Genomic DNA, 24,344 nt, shown 5'->3' on the forward strand with positions numbered 1-24,344 from the left:
AAGAAGGAACGAAGTGGCCAGTGCTCTTTGGGGTGGGCGGGCCCAAGTGCCCACGAGGGACAGGTGAGCCTGTTGGGGAGACCTAATAGCTGTAGAAGGGAATAGGGCTTGGGTGTCCTTAATAGCTAGGCAGCAGAGGTGAGCATAGTCTTTTGGGAAGATACGCTGCAAATAGGTTGTTTAAACGTGGGCGAAATGCAATAAAAAAAATGTTCAAAGCCAGGAATTTGTTGGCATCAACTTTAGGCTGCAATCTTGGAAGCCCCATTGAAAAAGATGGAATGTGCTTCTGAGTAGATATGTTCAGTATTATGCCCCCACCCCTTAAATTTATCACCCACTTTTCCTCTGTCATGAATGCAAAGCAAGATACTTAGTTCCCGGCTGGTCCTGAGTTCCTGAGTGGTCAGCCAGTCACTAACTTCACACAGACCTGCTTAACTTCAGCTAAGGGACTTCATGACCCTTTGGACCAAACCCTGGGGCCGTTTGATGCTCCAAGCTGGCTCATTGGTGCCAGGGGAAGACTTTGGTAATATGGTGACCTGAGCGAGGACAAAATTTGGTGCTTCCCCCCCCCCAAAAAAAAAAAAATAGTTCTAATTTTCACAATAAGTACTTTGGTACAATTGGTTCTAATGATTGAATACCACTTTCTGAGTTGTGCCTTGTGCTGTGCCAAGACCTGCTTAATCTTGTTTTTAAGTTGTATTCATTCAATTTGTTTTTATTATTGCTTGTTAGCCGCCCTGAGCCCGGCCTTGGCTGGGGAGGGTGGGGTATAAATAAAAATTATTATTATTATTATTATTATTGAAGTGCCTCGTCTCTGTGCCTTGTGCCACCAACCACACCACCCTAAATCTGGCGCTGTTGCTGCACATCAGCATGTGCAAATGTTAAATGTTGGGGTTGTGTGTTTCAAACTATTCTTGTTGCCTATTTTTAAGGTGCTGTAACGAAGCCAAACAGCATTTAAAGATGGGCTTACCTTTGTGTGAGTGATGCTACTTGTGTTCTAAATTGAAATGTATGTTGCACATCCTTCTTAAAAAGGCACCTATTCTCTAGTGGTAGCCTTTGAAGAATCTCTTCCTGGTTTGTGGAAGGCTCGTATCTGATCTGTTGTGACACTATTTGAATTCTACTTCAGCAACTTATTTCATTTTGCAGGGGGAAGTCTTTCAGAAATGGACCCTGGAAATAGCTGTGCATACCCTTGTTGTTTACTGATACAGTTCCATACATTGGCATTGTAACTGAAAGTTTAGCCAGTTTATTTGCTATAAGAGAGAAGCTTCAATGTATTATTCTTTAGTTTGTTGATAAACCTAATAAAATGCATGAAAACAGACCACAAAATAAAAACCAAGTACATTAGCTGTTAGTTTCTAGTGCCCAAGTGAATCTTTATGCATTGGTAAATGTAGCAAATTTTAATACAGTTTGAATGATTCTACTGAAATAATTATAACCACTACGGTAGCCGAAATACAGTAAAGAATGTGCTATATTGCTGTTTGCACTCACTTGTATAACAGCAGAACCTCTGTGATAGATATGTTTTTATCATATACCTCCTAGACTTTAATGCAAATAAAGTGCAGGAAGTATATGATTAAAGCATAGTTACTGCAGAAGTACTGATTTTATGCAAGTTAAGATTATCCCACTACCTGAGGAGGGGGTGAAAATATTTAGTTTACTACTATGAACTAAGGAATATTTAATATGTCAGTTTACAGATTTATTAATAGAGCATAGAGTAATTTAATAGAGCATTTATTTAAGGAATTTATATCCAGCCTTTCAAAAAGTTCTCATGATAGCTTACAAAATTTTCTAATTACAATAACAGAATTTTTAAAAATGGATAATTTCATGACAATTATACTTGTTGACCAGAGGGGTATATAAGGATATGAGAAAATGTGTCTTCCCAGAAGAATCCACTTCTCAGTTACACCTGTCAATTACAGAAGTCCAGACCTTGCTCTTTGAGAAACATTGGCATATAGGACCAGGGCTTTTAAATTTTACTTTTGAAAGGGAGACAAAGGCAGGGATTCTTATTTTCTGAAAAGCTTTTGATCAGCATGTGCTGGTTTGTTGATTTTATCATTTTTAATTGAATATTCCCCAATTTTACTTCTCTAATAAAAAAGGAATGTAAATGAGATGGTAGCTATTTTAAGACTACAGGTGATAAGAGTTTTATAAAGGCTGCATAATGCTGAAAGTCTAAAAAGATCGAATCCACATTTGCAGACCCTTAGTCACCATGATTGAATGCAAATACATATTCCTTAAGCTATTTTGGGTATGAGGAGCAGCTTTATGTCAACCATCATCTACTGCTATTTGTATTTCACATCTGACTTACTGTATAATATGCTATGCATGTATACATGGGCGTTCAAAATTAAGTTCCATCAAATTCAGTGGGACTTACTTGCAGATAAGCTTGTGTATTATTTCAGGCTGCAATCCTACATACCTCTATCTGGGAGTTAGTCCTACTGAAGTGAAAGTTCTGAGTAGCCAAGCAAAAGACGTTCACTGTTAATTTTAAAATTCCAGATATTTTGGAATATACATTTTAGATTATATTTACAGACTGAATATATGTTGTACTATTTGCAAAATTGGGATGGTTGTATGAAGGTAAATATTGATGCATATGGTTTTTTACATCATTAAAAAAATTAATTTTAAAAACAAGTTTTTTTAAAAAAAAATCATTAAAATGACATTTTACAAGCAAATGTGTTTAAGTCTTGACATCCAAATCTTTTAAAACTGAATTCATGACTCTCAAAGGGATTGGATTAAAGCATACCCCAATTAAAGCAAATTAAAGCTTTGATTGGATTATGGGAGAAATGACTTCTGAGGTCAAGTATTTTCATTATGTCACTATTTTGTATTTTTGTGACAAATTGTGAATATTTGTTACCACTGACCTCCTAACATGAACACTTATTTTCTTCTAATGAAAGAGACTAGCGATTGTTTCTGGAAAGTCCGAGCACTTTGGCCAAGCTCTTAAGAGCTTTCTAGGCTTATCCAAAAGGCTTGCACTAGCTCGACGGCTTTTTGACTTTGCATTGATCTAATGATTTCATATGCTTTGGGCTCATTGAACTAGTTTCATGGCCCTTTTGTTTACTTGAAGACTGCTAGCCAATTTTGATTGGTATCTTTGCATGTGTATGGAATGAACAAGCAGATTAAAATTATGTAATGCAAAGGGTGTATATACCATAACAAAAATTTTGGAACATGCTCCTTAGTTGTAAAGCTGGGTTCTCTTTGTTGTAGTAAGGAAATAATATGTGCATTCAAATGGAGAGCTTGATTTAAATTAGTTAGCTAAACTTTATCTTGTATTTAAATCACTAAATTGAATCACACTGATTTAAATTGGCCCACTGTGGTCTGAATACTTCTTTACAAGGTGACTGCAAACTCATATTGTGATGGAAAACCATAGAATTTGGTTGAGATTCATTGCAATGCAAATGAGAAAACAGACTACAGCTACACCATTGCTGAAGTGATAAAATCGGAGCCTGAAGTTTGGAGATGGAGTGGTTCCTCTCTGTCACCATGTTCTTAATAGCACCCGTGAAAGTACAGGTAACATAAATTGTTATGGATAGACAAAGGAATGGGTGGAGAGAGATGAAAGATGCAGTTCATTTGTGTGCCATCCTAAAGGCATTTTGCAACCCTCTGTACTGTATTGGACACAATCACATCGATTCATACAAACAAAGAGACAGGATATCATTTAACATTGTGTAAGCAGAATTCCCCTTTTCCTCTGCAACTCCCTGCTGCATAATCTGCTCTGAGGGTCCCCCAACCCTCTGGAGCAAATGTGGGGGTTCATGGGGGGCCACAGGGTGAGGAAAGGGAAATCCTGTTGCACCAATGGAAATCTGGTCTGCTTTTAGATGAGACCACTGGATATAATCCATATTATTAACCTTCTGCAATAGTACTGCTGTTAATGGATATAGCAGGGCATGCTATAAGAAGAACCTGCCAGATCAGATCAGTGGCCCATCTAGTTCAGTATCCTGTTGCGTGGCGAGGCCCTGGACCCCTAGCTCCTGCGAAATAAATACAGCAACACAAGTATATTGGGTTAATGGGATAAATAAAGCCATAACTTTATTGGTTACAGATGTGAGCGGTTTGGCTTCGGCAATTGGGTGAAGCAAGACTATATCTTGACTCCTGTCTGACTGCAGGAAGTCTCTTAAGGGTCAACCACCGGAAGGGAGAGCCCTATGATGTACATCAGTTGAGCACCCCCAGGGTCACTGTTGGGGTTGTGGCATGGCCCTAGCCCATGTCCAAGCTTCGGACAGGAACCACACCCCCGGATCCCTTTAACAGGATACCCTTAATGTGGAGGGGCAGGAGGAACAACCTCCTCTCCCATAAGGCAGCTTACCCAATGCCTAACCTTACAAAGTTGTGACGAATGCTACTAGGTAGGCGAAAACCAAATGGCTAGTGCCAATTATGCCAAGTGGAAAAAGTCCTACCCAGCCCCGACAATCAGGCGACGACGTAAGTCATAGCAAGGCCGTAGTCGATCCACGCAAGAAACAAGGGTGGGTGGGCTGGGAGATCCCCCAAATGGAGGAAAAGTAGTAGGCTGCTTCCCTGGCCACGCCGCAATTTAAACAGGCATAGCCAAACCCATTGGTTGGCTGGGGGCGTGACACAGCCAGGGATACTGATGACGTGGGCGCCGTTCCTCCGCCCACTCCATGGTTGCTGCGAGGACCCAGATTCCCACCCACAAAGCAGCCAGCTCACAATGCATCCTTTGCAATAAAAGAAACCTATCCGTGAAATAAGTTAAAATATGGTAAAAAGAACCTCAAAATGCCAAACAGCTAAAGTTCGTGTTGCTATAACCATGCCTGGCTATCCACTGTTTCCTGAAACCATTAGCAAGTTTAAATCTGCGGAGCTCTTTGCTGGCCTTGCATATCTCAGACATTTTTATTAGATTATGTTGAAAAGTCTAAATAATTTTTTCAACTCCAGCACATGGAAAACATGCTTATATACATTTTGAGATGCATTTCATCCTTCTGAATACCTGTTTCCCCAAATAAATTGTGGGAAATTGATGCATTTCAAGAGGTGTGAAGATGCAAAGCATACCTGTCATTTGACTCGGTGATAATTACTTTAATTTTCAAAGTGTGTTTTGCAAGTCAAATGCCTCTCTACCAACTTTGCCACAGCTAATTTAGAACTCATGTATGAACTGATTACGAGTCTCTGTACAACAAACAATATTGCCTTTCTAAATCTTGTGACATGTTTAAGTGGTTTTCTTTTAAATATCCAACACCCAGGGGCTTAATATGGTTTATTACAAAACGCCTTTGAAATGACAGTGGTCATAATGATATGGGGATGATAAATTCACATAAACTGTCTTTTTAATCTCAGGCAAATAGTCTTCATTGCCAGGAACTCTTCAACAACCGCTTACAGTAACTTCCCTGTTTAGGGAAGCTTTTAATATTTGATAAATTATTGTACTTTAATAATTTGCTGGAAGCCACCCAGAGTGGCTGGGGAAACCTGGTCATGGGTGGGGTATAAACAATAAATAATAATAATAATAATAATAATAATAATAATTGAGGAATGTCACTGTACCATTAAGAGTATCTCTAATGACCATTCTGTTCCTGTTGAGTCCTTCCATGCTGGTGGGAATGCATGTCAACTTTCAGGGTTGATTTCCTACTGTTTTTTGTTTTTTTGCATGCATATTAGTATTTTTCGGTGGCCATCTTGAAAGGTAACTCCTTACAGACTCATCTCCCGCCCCCCGCCCCCCCCCCTTTGCTTTGTTTCCCCCATTCCTTTTTGTCTTAGCTCTGTTTTGTTTATTTTAAAACATTTTTGTACTGCTTCTAGTGGGAAAATTCAGTCTCATATAATCAACATGCCTAATTCTAATTAATACACAAAGAGGTTAAGACCATAAAGTAAGCTAACCTGCCACATCACTCCCCCTCACTTTGGGACGAAGGGTTACCAATCCCTTTGATCTCTCACTTCCACCACATGATCCCTGCTAGTAAGGAACCACATGACTTAAGCAAGCAATCTGTGTACAAATAGCTTAGAAGCTCTCACCATTTTGGAACCTAAGTTATACTTCCTGTCTTTTTTTGCTGCTGTATGGGAAAGTATTAGAGTAGTTTATAACTTACCATTTTTAACTTACCAAACATGTGGTTTCTTTCTATGCTATGGGAAGTGGGAAACTTTGGAAGCAACTTAGAAGGGGATATTTTAAAAGTCTAACAGCCTATATTTCCACCCTTTGCTTTGCTGCATGTTTTGTGATTTTAAGTCTCTCACCAAATAGCACTTGCCCCAAACCTGGATCTAGGCATCCAGGGAATTCTCCTTTTATTTTACTGTATCTGGTTCCCCCACCCCCAGCCAAATTAAACCAACACTTCTCTATATTAATTTCTGTATCAATTTCAAAAGTGAGTCACAAATGAAAAAAGCAAGAAAGAAGCCCCCATGGCACAAACTATTCCAGGCACCTTGTCTGCATCTTCATGTCTTTTGCTATTACAGTCTTTCTTCCATCCACCTCCTCCACTTGGAAACCATAGTAAGTGACACAAAGAAATCTGCTAAAGGAATCCACAATTCTTTGGTGGCGGTGGTTGTCATTGTTGGCATCCAACTGTCTCAGGAGGAAATGGAGGAGTGCACCTTTGGGGGTAAAGTCAAACCATTGGTGAGTTTCTTGGTCATGTACACAGAATGGAAGGAGGCAGGCTCGCTAAGGATCTCTACGAGAAGCTGGCTTCAGGCACTAGGCATGCTGGCAGACCAACTCTGTGTTATGAAGATGTCTGCAAATGTGACATGATGACTGGCAATATTAACCCCGCTGTGTGGTCTAAACCACTGAGTCTCTTGGGCTTGCCGATCAGAAGGTCGGTGGTTCAAATCCCTGCAACAGGGTGGGGCTCCCGTTTGCTCGGTCCCAGCTCCTGCCAACCTAGCAGTTCGAAAGCACGCCCCAAAGTGCAAGTAGATAAATAGGTACCACTCCAGCGGGAAGGTAAACAGCGTTTCCGTGCACTGCTCTGCTGTTGGTGTTCTGTTGCACTAGAAGCGGCTTAGTCATGCTGGCCACATGACCTGGAAAAACTGTCTGTGGTGCAGACAAACGCCAGCTCCCTCGGCCTGTAAAGCAAGATGAGCGCCGCAACCCCAGAGTCGTCTGTGCCTGGACTTAACTGTCAGGAGTCCTTTACCTTTTTTTATGGGAATCCCTTGCATACGATCACAGTGCCTGGAGACAGTCAGGTTGGGTATCCACAGCAGTGACCAGAGGAGGAATGACTGCTGGGAACTGTGCAGAGAGAAGAAACACCACGGTGTACCTGTAGCAGAAAAACTTGATGCCTTCATTTGCCCCATCTGCAATAAAACATGTCTCTCCCGTACTGTCAAAAAGCGAGTTACCAGATGGTGCAGAACAGGAACCAGGTCACATCTACTGTGTACCTAAGTAGCTGTTTGTGTCTCTTGACTACTAGAATCTGGATGATCTGCAAATATTTTCATGGCAATAGAATAATAGTCCAGATTGTTAGCTTTTTTTAAAGGAACAGAAACCCCAATTTCTGATTGCAGCTCATGCAGCAAATGTATTTGTGTGCATAAATATAAACTGCTGTTTGTCTGAAATTTGAGCCATGTTCTTGCAAAGCTTTAATTTAATGCTAACAAATAAGATGTCTGTTACTTAAGTGCAAAAGGGTTATCTGCGCTTAATCGTAAGTGGGTTGTCCATAGAACATTACTAATGTATTTTCCCTTTCAACATTTCCTGATCTGCTTCTGTCTACCATATATATGATGCACACTTCACTCCTGGGAAGAAATGTACAGCACAGTTCTATGCCATTCACACAGGATTTCATTGAACATGATCCATATAGCTCTTTGATTAAAGCAATATATGTGGGGTTTTCTCAAAACATGTATACTGTGAAAGAGATCAGAATGAGAATCCACACTTCCCAATGACCCTCAGTGAGCTTCCTGACTGACTGGCAATTTGAAACCAAGTTCAGCCCTCCAGGCACTTTTAAGGTATGCTGCATAAAACTGCACAGAAGCACAGAATGCTGCTTGCCTTGTTTTATGTGACCTCAGCCTTAGCCCTGTTTTAAGTAAGAAATACATGATTTCACACACCCAGTTTTTATGGTATGACTGCACTTGTCACTCAAGACAGTTTGACCAAAATATGTTGCTCCATCATTCCATTTGGGAATTGACTGACACTCCTGTCAGCTGTAGCCTGTCCATAGTAACTGCTTTGACCGAGTTTCTGTGAAGATGGCACTTCGTCTGTGGTTCTTGTTGACCAGACAGAACTAGGCAGAGTTTCTGTGAATGTTCAGGTAGGAGAGGAACTGTGGGGAGTAGGTCCCTAGACTTGGGCTGGACATCATCTTCATTGCCTCCTACCTAACCCCATATAAGATTAGCACTCTGAGGAGTTTCACTGTGAAGGATCTCATAGTGACAGGTGTTGTCTTGCGCTGGGAAAAGGAGACACCTGAGCTGAGTTTGGATTCTTTTTTCTTCTCTGGGAAAGTCTCTCACAGCAACAAGTGCATATGATGGAGCTCATAGAGCCAAATTAGATTATAGTAGCTGTTTCAGGGGAGTGATAAGTATCTGGATTGCAACAAGTAAGAGAGGGAGTTTCATGCCAATAGGAAATTTCCTTCTAATGCAAATGGCAGTTGCGTGTCTAGACCCTGCAACCACCCCCTCGTTGAAGAATAAAAACACACAAGGACACAGATAATAGGTTAATGTTACTGGGCAAATTTTGGCCACAACTTTATTGATTACAGAATGTGAACTGTAATTGGCTTAGACATTGAATGGACCTGACTATATCTGACTCCTGCCCGCTGCGCAGGCAGTCCGGTAAGGGTAAACCACCAGAAGGGGGAGCCCCGTCGATGCTGACCAATTCGAGCTCCCCTGGGGGTTTCCGACAGAGTCATGTCATGGCCCTAGCCCCGCTCCGGGCTTTGGACAAGATCCACACCCCCGGATTCCTTTAATGGAACACTCTTAAGCTTGGAGGGGCAGGTGATGGCCACACCTCCCCTCCTCCATCATAAGGTCAAACAATGCCTAACCACCACAAGAGCCTCCAAATACCCTCACACCTGTAACCAATGCCTCACGCCCTCTGCAATATCGGCTAACCAGATATCATTTCCCCCAATCGGAAAGGTGTATGCCATCATCACGAAATAGGGCCATCTTGCTGTAAACTATGGTGGGGTGCTCTCTTAACTTCCCCTTGTGATAGAAAATAAAATATTCATTAAAAGTTTCATGTTTTACAATCACCCCATACCAAGGACAGTGCGTGCTATTATGTTTGCCTGTCTTCCCCCACTGCCCCACCTCCATTCTCATCTTCAGATATCTAGCAATAAAACAAGAATTATTTCTTTTCCTCTTTATTACTTTTGTAAATTAATGTGTGCAGTTATTATATAGAACAGAAAGTTTATTGGCAGAGAGACTTAAATCTGTTGAGTTCATTTGTTGTCCCTGATCAAGAATCTAGGTGTAGTCCTTAATGCATGATTAAAGCAGACATAGAAGATGCAATATCCTTTTAAATCATCTGTAAAGGAGCGAAGGCACCTTTTATCCTCTGAATGGGTGGTGCCAGGGTGATATAACTCCCCTGTGTAGTTATTCCAGAAGACTCAAGTGCTCAAGCGGGTGGAGCTGTGTGTGCTGTAGGAGACACTTAAAAATTAATGTAAGATTACTTTTGCTAATTTAATCTGCAGAGGTTGATATTAGACATCTGAATTTCAGGATTGTGTTATGGCTTGTTACCTTCCTTGTGTCTGGCTTCCAGTTATGTTGACTACCATTCAAAAGCTCTGTTGGTCTCTCTGCTAGCTATGAATAACCTGCAACTATGAATGTGACTGTAGGCATAACCTGCAGTTTTCTACAGTGAAATTTGGCCTGCATCCTTATTTCCATTAGTTAGTTTTAGCTCAGTAGGTAGTTGTTTATTAAACAAATTGAATATTGGTTTGCATGTAGCTGTAGCCTGGTTGGCTGAGTTGTGCCCCCAAAGCAACTCACAGCAAATATTCAAAGCACCGAAATACAGAGCTTTGGAAATGCAAGTATGCAAAACATAGAACGTGTCAGTAAATTCAAAACTGACAAAAATCAATGATTTGGCAAATGGAAAAAAATCAGTGTCACCAAAAAAACCCTCACCAGACTAAGTACATAAATACAAAGCAAAATAAGAAATAACCAACAGCAAAGTTTCTGTTCTGTTCTGACTGTACTCCAAGTAGCCAGAAGGAGAGCGGTAGATAGCAAACAGCTAGCTCCCACATCATTCTTCCCAAAGGCAGATGTTGGTAGGGCAATGCTGGTAAGCCTCTGGGAAGTACCAAATGTTGATGCAGGTACTGCTACACTTATGGTGCCTTAGAAGCCATATTTGGGCATTTTATTTGTTTTCAGTGTTCTTTTTTAAAAAAAGTGTTTATTGAACTCATATTTACAATAAAGGCAAGCTCTGATTTGCATGGGGGGGTTGTGTTCCTGGCCTTTGCGAGCAGCGGTGGAGTGTGCATAAGCCCCCCCTCATTACACCCGCCCTCCCATTCTGCCCCCCCCCCTTGCCCTCTTCTGTGTCCTAAACAATTCACATGTCACCAGTCGGATATCAATTGAAAGCATGCAAAATGGTTGCTGCCTGTATTAAACAACCCAACATATACGAGTCTTATATTACACAAACAGAATTTGCTATGGAAATATATTATATAAAAAGATACATTTAGCCTTTAGTAATAGACCATGTGTAATATCCATGATGTAGGCGGGAAATTCAATTACTTTTCATGCCTCAGGCTTTAAATTATTAACTTTTCGTAAGTTGCTGGAAAACCAAGCAGTCTATTCTATTAAGCTTATTTTGAAAGCTTAAAGGTAAAGCATAAACACAATTAAGTACTTAATTACTATGCGCTTCAAAATTTGGTGACATTCAAGTTTGGAGGTGCAGCAGGATATTACTTATTCAACTATTTCTGCCTCAACATTAATTTAATAATGAGAACTCTTTGAAATGGTTTTCCTTTCTTCACATTTCTATTGGTTCTATTGCTTTTTTAACATCTAGATTCTTATTACATGCAAACCTAACCTCTCCTAATAATTCCTATTATAAAATGATTGAGTTTAATGCTGGAAGTAATTTTCCCTGTAGTGTAAGAAAGCATATTACATCATATGTCTGTCTAATTAACCTATAAGCACATTCACTAAACGACAAAAAAAGTAAAAAGCCGAGTGTACTTTTCCTTGTTCTAGTCTTGATGTTTTTTCCCTTTTGTAATTAGAAACCAGATAACGTGACCACAGGAGCCGGTATCCCAGTGGCAGACAGTTTAAATCTCTTGACCGTGGGTCCACGAGGCCCTCTTTTGGTTCAGGATGTGGTTTTCACAGATATGGTGGCAAACTTTGACCGAGAGAGGATTCCAGACAGAGTTGTACATGCCAAAGGAGCAGGTTAGTGTTAGAAGTTGCTTGTTGTTTTAAAATGAAAAGATGGAGAATTGAATATTGTGAACTGGCTTTGTGTACAGAGGGAACAAGAAAGCAAAGAAGTTCCCAGAATGTGTTTCACTCAGTTTTGTAGTGCTGGACTTAACGTTGTTATACCAAGAGTGTGACTCCTGCCGTGGGCCTCAGACAAGCTCTGCATGGGCCTGATTCAGACACAATCCTCAGCCAAATCATGGCCCAGCACCCAGCAGAGTAGCAAAAGCAGGAGTAGTGAAACGACCGTATTCTCCCATCTCTCTTTGATGTACCAGCACACTGCATGTTCACCTTTAAACTATAGTTAAGCTGAACTATGATTTAAAGTGGTGAGCAAACCAAGGCATTGTGTGAGAGTGTGAAAAAGAAGAGTTGCTTCTGCAAGCATCTATACATAAAGTGTCCTTTTCCTTCATCTGGGGGAGAAAATAAGCCAAAACATTAGCAACGATACACCCAAGAAAAGCAGAGATCTTCCACCAACTGTCTTGGTCTGTGTATCAATACTTGGCAACTGATAGTTGTTCAAACTTTGCCTGCATTCTGATTGATCTCTACAGTTATCTCCTGAATAGTTTCCCCTTATTAAAAATTAGTTCTCTGTTAATTATGAATCCAACAAAAAAATTGGCCAGTTGTTGTCCTTTATTTGCAGCCTGGAATCAGATATTTTTACTGAAGTATGTGGTGTTTAGACTGCTTGTTTTTGCTTATCTTCAGTTTTTAATAAAAAGCAACCATTTTAAACATTTTAGGAGCTTTTGGCTATTTTGAAGTGACTCATGACATCACCAAGTATTGCAAAGCAAAGGTATTTGAGCATATTGGCAAAAGAACTCCAATCGCTATGCGATTCTCTACTGTTGGTAAGTCTTTAAAAACACCTCTTTGTGTGTCCATTTTATTTGTGTCATGTTTACACATGCATTCATTAAATGGGTACTTAGAGGAGCTAATTTTGTTAGACTTTCTTTGTGTATTATTTAGGAGCTATTGGCTAAATAATAATAATAATAATAATAATAATAATAATAATTTATTATTTATACCCCGCCCATCTGGCTGCGTTTCCGCAGCCACTCTGGGCAGCTTCCAACAAAATATTAAAATACAGTAATGCATCAAACATTAAAAGCTTCCCTAAAAAGGGCTGCCTTCAGATGTCTTCTAAAAGTCTAGTAGTTGTTGTTCTCTTTGACATCTGGTGGGAGGGCATTCCACAGGGAGGGCGCCACTACCGAGAAGGCCCTCTGCCTGGTTCCCTGTAAATTGGCTTCTCGCAGTGAGGGAACCGCCAGAAGGCCCTCGGTGCTGGACCTCAGTGTCCGGGTAGAACGATGGGGGTGGAGATGCTCCTTCAGGTATACTGGACCGAGGCCATTTAGGGACTCATTGCCAGCTCTCAGCAAACCAAACTAGGAAATGATTGTGCAATGAACTCTTCCCATTCCGTTCTTCTTAAAAACTAGAAATGGCAACATATAGGTACAATCATCAGTGTAATCCTTTGAATTGGTGCTTTATGAATGAATGAATGAATGAATGAATGAATGAATGAATAATGGAACTTTATTTGCGTCAGCCATCAGCCATAGCAACATACACATTGCAATATACACAGAACAAAATAAAAAGTCGATTATATAAAACACATTTTAGGGTCCTGAGTCAGCAGTCAAATGGTGGACCTTATTCTGATTGCCCCAGCTAAAAACCTTGCAACCTTTGTTGCCACCTGCTCCTCTTGATCTGCCAGGATCAAGATCATGCCTGCTGCTTTATAACATTCATTAGGTGAAGGCTAGGAGGGCAGTTTATACATGTGATGGCCATGGTATGTGCAGTTCATGCTTTTCATAGCTGCGTTCTCGAAGCAGCTATGTGAGCCCTTTGCATGACTGGCTTTGAACTTAAATGTTTCGTACTAAATTCCCAGTATTAGAATGGATGCCAATCGCCAGGGTTGAAGGAAAACTGTGTGCAGTTCTCAGTGTGTTCACATTTATAAACCTTCCTTTTCTAGCTGGAGAATCGGGGTCAGCCGATACAGTCCGTGACCCTCGAGGCTTTGCAATGAAATTCTATACAGAAGATGGTAACTGGGACCTTGTGGGGAACAACACCCCCATCTTCTTTGTCAGAGATGCAATGCTGGTAGGTCAACTCATGACATGTTTATTTGAGTACCCAAAATAAGTTAATGGGTGGTGAACAAAATACAGTACCTGAATCTGTTTCTTCTGTGGGGCTTATTTTTAAAAATCAAATTACTGTTCCTGTGCCCAGAGGAATCATCTGCTAACATAAAGTACCTTTCTGTTAGCTTCTGAATGGTCATAATTATTGTTTTTGTCCAGATGTGTATTCTGTGTAATTTGAGCATTGAGGTTGCCTTTCAGTGTTTCATTTCAGTTCAGATTTTTTAATTAAGGTGAGCACATTCAAGTGATGCTCTGAAAAATGAGCTGCTTGCTCAAATGTTTGCAAGCAATATGGATTGCAATATGAATTGCCTGAGTGGGATCGTTGACTCAGGCAGGCTTTCCTGGAGAGCAAGTTCCAAAGAGCATTCCAAAAAATGAGAAACCTTTATCTCTGAGCACATTCAGCTTTGAAAATCGTTGGGTGCTTGTGGACTGAAATGGGAGGTGTTCCCTTCTATACACTGGGTTCGGACCATTTAAATCTTTAAAGATTAATGCCAGCACTTCAGATTGTGTCAAGAAAAGCAATGGAAGCCATACAGTTGCTTTAGTGCTGGTGTAATTTTCTCCTCCACTCATTTTGTTAATTAAAGTGACGGTTGCCTTTTCACTAGTTGAAGTCTTCTCGTAAAAGTCTTCAAAGCCAGGCTGCTGGGTGTTGCAACACACATTTTGGAGCAGCTGCAACCAGTATATTGACCAAACCTACCTGAGAATCCAGAAAGCCTGATGGACTCAACACAGCTCCCCAAATTACAAACCTGTTCCTTCAAGAGGGCAGGGAGGGCATAAGTTCCATTGTTCATTGATCCTCTCCCTATGAACATCTCTGTCTGTCAGAGTTTCAGTTTTTTGTGTTTGTGAACAAATGCAGTTTCTCATGAGTTTTGTCAAAGTTTAACAAAATAGGAATAAGCAGGAGGATATAATATTGCAGTTTTCAGGATCTCCTGATGATTGTCCCAAACAGTCACTGCTCTCTTATGTTTCTTTGATTATTTTTAAGATTTATGGTTCTATCATTGCTCAGAGTAAGTTCAGATATATTGAACTTGCTTTACAGATAAAAGTCAACTTAGAATAAGGGATGTACACAATAATGTATTTTTCATTTGTATTTTGATTGTATTAGTTCATGTCCTTTATCCACACCCAAAAGAGGAATCCACAAACTCACCTGAAAGATCCAAACATGGCATGGGACTTCTGGAGTCTTCGCCCTGAGTCTCTGCACCAGGTAAGATTTACTCTTTCTAACCTGTTTTTTCTTTGCCTTGCAGACTGAGTCACCTTTGTTTCCTCCGTATATCTTGTGTGCACCTTGGGACATAATTCTCAGGCTCTCTCAGATGGATTATGTGGAAACGAGATATTGCACTATTGATGTAGGGCAAAGGCTTCAGGAGTGAGGGCAGAATATTATGCTGAAAATTAATTATGGCTGGAGCATTCTTCAGTGCAGAGAAGTCCATGGTCCGCTATACAAAAGTGTACTTGGTTTTAGTTATGTGAGCTTTCACTGAGGATAGCCGAGGTAGATTTGTTAGTTTCTCGGTAGTGTCACCCTCCCTGTGGAACACTTTCCTTCAGATGTCAAGGAGCTAAAGAATTACACAACTTTTAGAAAACATCTGAAGGCAGCCCTGTATCGGGAGGCTTTTAATGTTTTATGATTTTTTATTATGTTTTTAGATATGCTATAAGCCGCCCAGGGTGGCTGGGAAAACCCAGCCAGATGGGCAAGGTATAAATAATCAAATTATTATTATTATTATTATTATTATTATTATTATTATTATTATTATTATTATTTGTTTGTTTATTTATTATTATTTGTTGCTTTATTTTTAGGTGTCATTCCTGTTCAGTGATCGTGGCATTCCAGATGGATTTCGTCACATGCATGGCTTCGGATCTAATACTTTTAAGCTGGTAAATGCTGGAGGAAATGCCGTATACTGCAAATTTCATTTTAAGGTAATAATTTCAGTTTTCCTGTTCAGCACTTATTAATAACCATTTCCTACTTCTAAATCAGTATTACTGGAATATTAACACATTGTTGTTTACTTTACATGGTTTTGAAAATGTAGTATTGTAAGATTTTCATATGATGCTTCAGTTTCTACACACAAACTGGTCTCCTTAACAATTTTAATATTTTTCTTTCATTGTTACTAGTATGCAATTCTTAAGCAAAAAAAAATTGTAATGAAAAATTCTTAGTGATGTTATTTTGATTTTTGCAGACTGATCAAGGAATCAAAAACCTTACTGTTGAAGCAGCAGCAAGACTGGCCTCTGAAGATCCTGACTATGCCCTGCGTGATCTTTACAACGCTATTGCTAATGCAAACTATCCTTCATGGAGTTTCTATATCCAGGTGATGACATTTGAACAAGCTGAGGCATTTCCATTCAATCCTTTTGATGTAACTAAGGTAAGCATAATTCCGTTATCCTACATATTAAATATAAGGAATACAAGTTCTGCATTTCTATGGAAATATTTACCTGGAAACTATCTGTAATAAATTGTAATCTTGCATTTTATAGGTTTGGCCTCACAAAGACTATCCTCTGATCCCGGTGGGGAAGCTGGTCTTAAACAGAAACCCTGTCAATTATTTTGCTGAGGTGGAACAAATTGCCTTTGCTCCAAGCAACATGCCTCCAGGAATTGAACCTAGCCCTGATAAAATGTTACAGGTAATGAGTATAGTATTTTTATATTTATTTCATAGACAAAAGCCTTACAGAAATCAATTTGCGTTATGTCCACAACACACCCTGATCCACCAAGCCTGTACAGTGGTACCTCGCAAGACGAATGCCTCGCAAGACAAAAAAACTCGCTAGACGAAAGGGTTTTTTGTTTTTTGAGCTGCTTCGCAAGACGATTTTCCCTATGGGCTTGCTTCGCAAGACGGAAACGTCTTGCAAGTTTGTTTCCTTTTTCTTAACACCGTTAATACAGTTGCGACTTGACTTCGAGGAGCAACTCATAGAATGCGGTGTGGTAGCCTTTTTTGAGGTTTTTAAAGACTTTGGTGATTTTTGAAGCTTTTCCAAAACTTTCCCGACAACGTGCTTCGCAAGACGAAAAAAATCGCAAGACGACAAAACTCGCAGAACGAATTGATTTCGTCTTGCGAGGCACCACTGTAACTCTATCAACAAAAGAAATCAGATTTGTCTAGCATGATTTGTTTTCAGGAAAACTGTGCTGGGTCTTAGTAATCACAGCACCCTTTTAAAAGTGCTCATAGACCAGCTATTTAATTATCTGTTCTAGAACCTTTCTTTGTCTTCTCCACAAAGCTCATTATGAGCTTTAGCCATCCTGACCTTCATCCTTGTTGGCTACTCGTATATAGTCCTCCTTTGTGATTTCCCCTTTCTTCCATTTCTTATACAGGCCCTTAACTCCCAGCTCACCTTTAGTAGGTTTCTTTAGCACCACCTCAGTTTCCTGTGCAAAAATGAAGCTATTATCCCCAGTACCAGGTGCTCCCCTGTCATCTGTAATATTGTCCCCTCCCTCCCTTCAGGATTTAGTTTAAAACTCTCCTGTTCAGGTTCACGAAACTAAATCCCACATTTTAGAGCTGTGTGTATCACTGGTGTTTCATAACATAAATAAATATTCAGCAGAATATTCTGATAATCTAGTTGTAAGAGTACTGCATTATTGCAAGTAGTTCCCCCCCCCCTTCTCTAGGGTAGAATGACTATGTTACTGTACTGCCAGTTCAAATGTGTACTGCCTGGAAACATACAAAATATACGAGATCTTATTTTTTCAAATATAAGGCAGTCCTAGAAAAAACACATGATTCTCTTGTGGCTTCATGTGATTGTGTTGTGGGAAGTTTGCTTATTAGCGAATATACAGTAACTTCTATGGGACGCGGGTGGCGCTGTGGGTAAAACCTCAGTGCCTAGGACTTGCCGATCGCGGTTCGAATCCCCGCGGCGGGGTGCGCTCCCGTCGTTCGGTCCCAGCGCCTGCCAACCTAGCAGTTCAAAAGCACCACCGGGTGCAAGTAGATAAATAGGGACCGCTTACCAGCGGGAAAGTAAACGGCGTTCCGTGTGCTGCGCTGGCTCACCAGAGCAGCGATGTCACGCTGGCCACGTGACCCGGAAGTGTCTCCGGACAGCGCTGGGCCCCGGCCTCTTAAGTGACATGGGCGCACAACCCTAGAGTCTGGCAAGACTGGCCCGTACGGGCAGGGGTACCTTACAGTAACTTCTGTAGTAAGCTATTTTAAATCAAAATTAAGAATGTAACTCCACAATGGCTTTCAACAGTCTCAGAGACTACAGTCCCAAAGCAGCTCATAAATTCTTTAAGAAGGTAGTTCTAATCGCACCTGGGGAGAGCCGTCAGATTTATAAACTTGATAATTCCCTAGTTTTCACTATGGGAAACAGAATGCTGGAGACCTTTTGTCTTCTCTTGCATGTTCTTATCACCCTGGTGAGAAACAATTCCTCCTTCTATTGGCATTAGGAGCAAGGAACAGCTTAAAATGAATGGATACTGCCACTACTGAAGCCATATATAACTATTATTTGTTATTGTTGCTTTAACAGAATGTTTTTATTAAGAGTTTCTGTGGGGACTCGCAGCAAATAATTTGTACAGATATAAATCGCCCGAAACACACACACATCAAACAGCACATAAGGATTTTACATAAAAAATATAGTTGGCATGTGTTATGAAATCGGTAAAACAGAGCTCCATCCTAAAGTTCTGTCTTTTGGGTTGTATCTTCCTGAAGATTCAGCTTTATGCTGGCTGGAGGGGAAATGATCTCTTCTTGTCCACTTCCATTCCACAGCCATTCGCTCAAATGGATTAGCACTCGGGAACTAACATTTACAGCCTCTTAGAACGTAAAGTACATCAGCAAACAAGGAACTTAAAGAACTAGGAAAATTCATAACTCACTTTAAAATGTTTAGGGAAACCTCACTGCTCTTAATGGCTTAGGACGTTACAGAATGGAGACGAAAGCTATCATCCAAACATAGATTCTGAGCTAAGGTAAAGGTAAAGAGACCCCTGACCATCAGGGCCAGTCGTGACCGACTCTGGAGTTGTGGCGCTTATCTCACGTTATTGGCCGAGGGAGCCAGTGTACAGCTTCCGGGTCATGTGGCCAGCATGACTAAGCCGCTTCTGGTGAACTAGAGGAGCACACAGAAATGCTGTTTACCTTCCCGCCGGAGCGGTACCTATTTATCTACTTGTACTTTGACATGCTTTCAAACTGCTAGGTTGGCAGGAGCAGGGACCGAGCAACAGGCGCTTATCCCATCGCGGGGATTCGAACCACCGACCTTCTGATCGGCAAGTCCTAGGCTCTGTCGTTTAACCCACAGCACCACCCGCGTCCCATAGGTTCTGAGCTAGTTGCCCATAAAAGTAACAGCTCTATGCCTCACCTCTCCCGCTGGGTATGTGCAGCTTTGTCTGAGTGATGTACATCAGTGGGTTATACATGCACAGCAGGAGGAATGGAGCATCATAGTCTCAGCCCCCACCCAAAGCAGAGGACCTTGAACCTTTTCTCTTTGATGTATTCTAGGGTCGTCTTTTCTCATATCCAGATACTCACAGATATCGCCTGGGACCCAACTTCCTTCAAATTCCTGTAAACTGTCCATACCGTACTCGGATTGCCAACTACCAGAGAGATGGACGCATGTGCGTTTCTGATAACCAAGGTAATTCCAAAAGGTGTCTTCTGGATGTAATCTGCAATATCATGTACAAGGACTTTTTCTTCCTCTGCGTTTGTAACATGGTCTGAATATGTGATCTAATATTCCTTCAGGTTAGATGCTTAACTGAAATCCATCACAACTTCTGCTCATGTAGTAGGACTTTAATTTACTCTGCTCCTTTACCACAGCACATCCCCCGCCCCCAAAAATCTGTTAAGGAGAATCCCCCAACACCTTCAGAACAGATTCGGGGGGTGTGCTGTGGTCAGTAGAGCAGAGGAAGGGGAAGTCCTGTTGTGTGAACAGAAGTCTGTTAAAGTTTGTGCCCTGACACAATGGAATATTGCCCTCTGTGGACTTTTACTTTTCTTTTGAAGCATATACCTACTGATGGAAAAAATGTAATAAAATTATATTTAAAGTCATGTCAAGGTGACGGTACTGCTTCAAAGATCTTCTGTAAATTAAGCTTTGGTGCTCAACCAAGAGCTTATAATAGGCAGGTAGCTTATCTTTCTTGAATGTTCTACTAGATTCCGTTCAGAGTATTCTGTTTATCAGTAAGGACATGCAAACAAGAGTAGTATTTAAGAAATTAAGTAACTGGGAAACAATATCCTGATCAGTTTTCACTTGGACATCAGGATCACATAGGAATTGGAGAGTAAGTGAGTTGAGAGACTCCAGTTGACCTGTTATCTAAAAAGAGCTATTGCTGTACACTGACCTTTTTTTTGCAAATGTTGATAGCTAGGTATGTGGGACTCCTAAAACACGCATACAAACATATATATTTTTCTAGGTGGTGCTCCAAATTATTACCCCAACAGTTATACTGGCCCTGAAGACCAGCCCAGTGTGAAGGAGAGCAACATGTTTGTTTCCGGTGATGTACAACGCTTCAATAGTGCAGATGAGGACAATGTGTCTCAAGTAAGCAGAGTCGAAATGGAAGATTACCTTATTTTGGACATGAGTGGAATATACAAGCTGAATTCATTTTAATGAAATGAATTGACTTGCTGGAGACACCTGCAAAATGCCTGCTTTGAAATGGGTTGAAGGTTTTTTGTGATATAGTTCCATCTTGTAGAAACTTAGCTGTAGCTTCCCTATGCCATTACTGCATTACCCTTTTGTTACTCTATCAAGTTGTAGAGTTTCATACACGCACGCGCACACACACACACACACACACACACACACACACAAAATAGATCAATGAAAGCTCTTTTCTAGGCCTGTATGCAATCCTAGACCTACTCTAGGGAGACCCACTGAAATCAATGAGCATGACTAAATCATTTTTATTAATTTCAATGGGTCTCCTCTGAGCAAAACTTTACTGGATACAACTCATGGTAACCTGTGCCTAACAGCAGGCAGAAGCTCTCCAACAGAGCACTCCTAACTACAGGAGGGTGCTGTAAGTTACCCCTATTCCGACTCTGTCCAGGGGCCTCTGGGAGGAGCTGTGCTGGCTAAGGCCACAGGTACGTTTCTGCCAGAGTTTTGAGAATTCGGCCCAAGGTCAAATGGCTGACCTAAGCAAGGTTTGGAATAGGTGCAAGTATGTCCTTGTCCTGTCTTGGCCCTGGAATTCCCCCTCTGTGACCAGGGCCATATTACCCATAGGGGTGCGGGGCACCCGAGCACCAGGCTCTCAGGGGCGCCAGGCCAAGAATCCGGGGCCCAAGAGTTGAGTCCAGGGAAGAGCCCACCCATTGGTCGGAGCACCACAGTGGCCTTTTCTGCTGTGGCAGGCTCTGTGCCACGAGTTCGGGGGCGACCAAGCCAGTGAGATGCTGAGGCGGCCGGCCGGCTTCGTCCTCCTGCGCACCCGGAACTGGGCAACCTGGGGGGGGGGGGTGCCGGGTGGATTTTTGCACCTTGGTGCTGCATATGCTTAAGACAGCGTTGGCTGCCACTGCCTCCTCTGCCGCTTTTTTTGAATTAGGCCCGTGTAAATTACTTTGGCTTAAATTCAACCAGCTGAGCCAAGGTGAGCATCTTATGCCAGCATATGTCGGGCTCGAACAGGATGAAAGGTTTATTCTGGGCTGCATCAATAGGAGTATAGCATCTAGATCAAGGGAAGTAATAGTGCCACTGTATTCTGCTCTGGTCAGACCTCACCTGGAGTACTGTGTCCAGTTCTGGGCACCACAGTTCAAGAAGGACTGGAACGTGTCCAGAGGAGGGCAACCAAAATGGTCAAAGGCCTGGAAACGATGCCTTATGAGGAACGGCTAAGGGAGCTGGGCATGTTTAGCCTGGAGAAGAGGAGGTTAAGGGGTGATATGATAGCCATGTTCAAATATATAAAAGGTTGTCATATAGAGGAGGGAGAAAGGTTGTTTTCTGCTGCTCCAGAGAAGCGGACACGGAGCAATGGATCCAAACTACAAGAAAGAAGATTCCACCTAAACATTAGGAAGAACTTCCTGGTGGTTGTCACCAATGGAAGCTAAGGAGGTGAAAAAACTTAATAATGGGCTCTAAATGGCCCAAATATTTTGAAATTTTAGAACAAGATGGTGAAAAAATAAAATTGCAGAGCTTTGAGAAATTAAAGTCCAAGGTGAGAGATTGGCTACATTACCGCCAGATAAATGAAGTATTTAAGCAGGATAGAAAAAAAGGCTTCCAAGTGGAGAGGTCAAAACTAGAAACAGAATTGTTAGAACCCAATACTAAAAATCTGTCAAGAATGTATAACTTGCTGTTGAAGTGGAATACTCAAGATGAAATGGTGAAATCAACTATGATTAAATGGGCACAGGATATTGGTCATGACATAGAACATGCTGACTGGGAGCAGTTATTGATCACCGGTATTAAATTTACGGCATGTAATGCCTTAAGAGAAAATATTATGAAAATGATCTATAGGTGGTACATGACCCCAGTCAAACTAGCAAAGATTTACCATTTGCCCAATAATAAATGTTGGAAATGTAACGAAACAGAAGGTACCTTCTATCACCTTTGGTGGACCTGCCCGAAGATTAAGGCCTTCTGGGAAATGATCTATAATGAAATTAAGAAAGTCCTTAAAAGAACTTTTCCTAAGAAACCAGAGGCATTTCTCTTGGGCATGGTGGGCCAAATGGTGCCAAGGAAGGATAGAACATTTTTTATGTATGCCACAACAGCAGCAAGGATCCTTCTAGCAAAGTATTGGAAGACACAAGAACTACCAACGTTGGAAGAATGGCAGACGAAGGTGATAGACTATATGGGACTGGCTGAGATGACTGGCAGAATCCGAGACCAGGGGAAGGAGACAGTGGAGGAAGATTGGAAGAAATTTAAGATATATTTGAAAAATTGTTGTAATATGGATGAAAATTAGGAGGTCAGGGGGATAGGAAATAAAGAACTACAGCTGTAATTAATAAGTTAATGAAGATAACCATAAGAATTGATCTAAATAATTTGATGAGTGAAGGGTTGCTGGAAAAATTTGAAACAAGGATGCAGAAAAGGGGTGGTATGGGGAGGTCCGTTTTATGTTTGTTATGTTTTTTATGTTATTGTTATGTGTTTAAATTGTGAAAAACTAATAAAAATTTATTAAAAAAAAAAAAGAACTTCCTGACAGTAAGAGCTGTTCGGCAGTGGAATTTGCTGCCAAGGAGTGTGGTGGAGTCTCCTTCTTTGGAGGTCTTTAAGCAGAGGCTTGACAACCATATGTCAGGAGTGCTCTGATGGTGTTTCCTGCTTGGCAGGGGGTTGGACTCGATGGCCCTTGTGGTCTCTTCCAACTCTATGATTCTAATATAGGCCTGATTGAGCACCAGCTCAGCCAGGAAAGCCCAAGATCTGCCAAAAGCAAACTTTCTCACCCTGGTGGTGGCTTTGGATTGTGCTGTAAATTGAAAACCTGAGACACATCTCAGGAATAAGGCTGGTGGGCATCCCTTCTGTTTCCTGTGTTGGTGGCGGAGTTTAAAGTCGGTAGTGAGACTTTCTCTTAGCTCAGTTTTAATGTTATTTTAGAAAACTTCTGAATAATTATTCAGCACAAGATGCTCCCATAACGAGAGACAAATTTATTTTCATTTAAAGGTACGCATATTCTATACCAAAGTGCTGAATGAGGAAGAGCGCGAGAGGCTTTGTGAAAACATTGCTAGTCACCTTAAAGATGCTCAGCTTTTTATTCAGAAGAGGGCTGTAAGTGAAACTGCTACTTCTATCTGATGATATCTGAACTATCCTTCTAATGTACATCCTACAATAATTTTAGAAGATAGAGTTCTATATAAACATATTGTAAAATGCATAAAAATATAATGTAAGACAGAGAAAATGTTTAAGCTTGAAAAGTTTTCCAGCTTTCTAATTACTGAAAGTGCTGAAATACTATTTAAAATAGGATAAATAATAGCAGAATAGCTAGCACAGTACTTCTAGCTATGGAAAGACAGCCTCCCTGCTTGCTTTTTCAAGTAAGATCTGGATATATTTAGGACTGTTTTGGTCCATGCTGTAGCACAGAAAGTGCATGAACAAAGCTACGAACAAGGCAAAAATTACATTTCAACTTTGGAGGGAAGATTTGTAATACTATTGTCACATGGGGTAATTTGGAAGCTCTTTCATTCAAACCCAGTTAGTAGTTTCAAATCTCCATGTCACTAGCAGATGGCATAGTTTACATATAATTTGAGAAGGTAAATTTAAGAA

The 24,344-nt window shown here is 40.9% G+C and overlaps 1 protein-coding gene across 1 annotated transcript in view; it reads left to right on the plus strand.

Moving 5' to 3' along the window:
- Nucleotides 1-24,344, plus strand: part of LOC114596547 (catalase-like) — a 28,424-nt gene that overhangs the window by 462 nt on the left and 3,618 nt on the right. The window contains exons 2-11 of the mRNA XM_028728279.2: nucleotides 11,505-11,676; nucleotides 12,465-12,575; nucleotides 13,733-13,863; nucleotides 15,046-15,150; nucleotides 15,765-15,890; nucleotides 16,163-16,354; nucleotides 16,470-16,622; nucleotides 19,514-19,652; nucleotides 20,455-20,585; nucleotides 23,724-23,831. Coding sequence (XP_028584112.2) covers nucleotides 11,505-11,676; nucleotides 12,465-12,575; nucleotides 13,733-13,863; nucleotides 15,046-15,150; nucleotides 15,765-15,890; nucleotides 16,163-16,354; nucleotides 16,470-16,622; nucleotides 19,514-19,652; nucleotides 20,455-20,585; nucleotides 23,724-23,831 — 1,368 coding nt within the window. The remainder of the gene's footprint in view (nucleotides 1-11,504; nucleotides 11,677-12,464; nucleotides 12,576-13,732; nucleotides 13,864-15,045; nucleotides 15,151-15,764; nucleotides 15,891-16,162; nucleotides 16,355-16,469; nucleotides 16,623-19,513; nucleotides 19,653-20,454; nucleotides 20,586-23,723; nucleotides 23,832-24,344) is intronic.

Source organism: Podarcis muralis, chromosome 1 (assembly GCF_964188315.1).
Source record: "Podarcis muralis chromosome 1, rPodMur119.hap1.1, whole genome shotgun sequence".
Lineage (NCBI taxonomy): Eukaryota > Metazoa > Chordata > Lepidosauria > Squamata > Lacertidae > Podarcis > Podarcis muralis.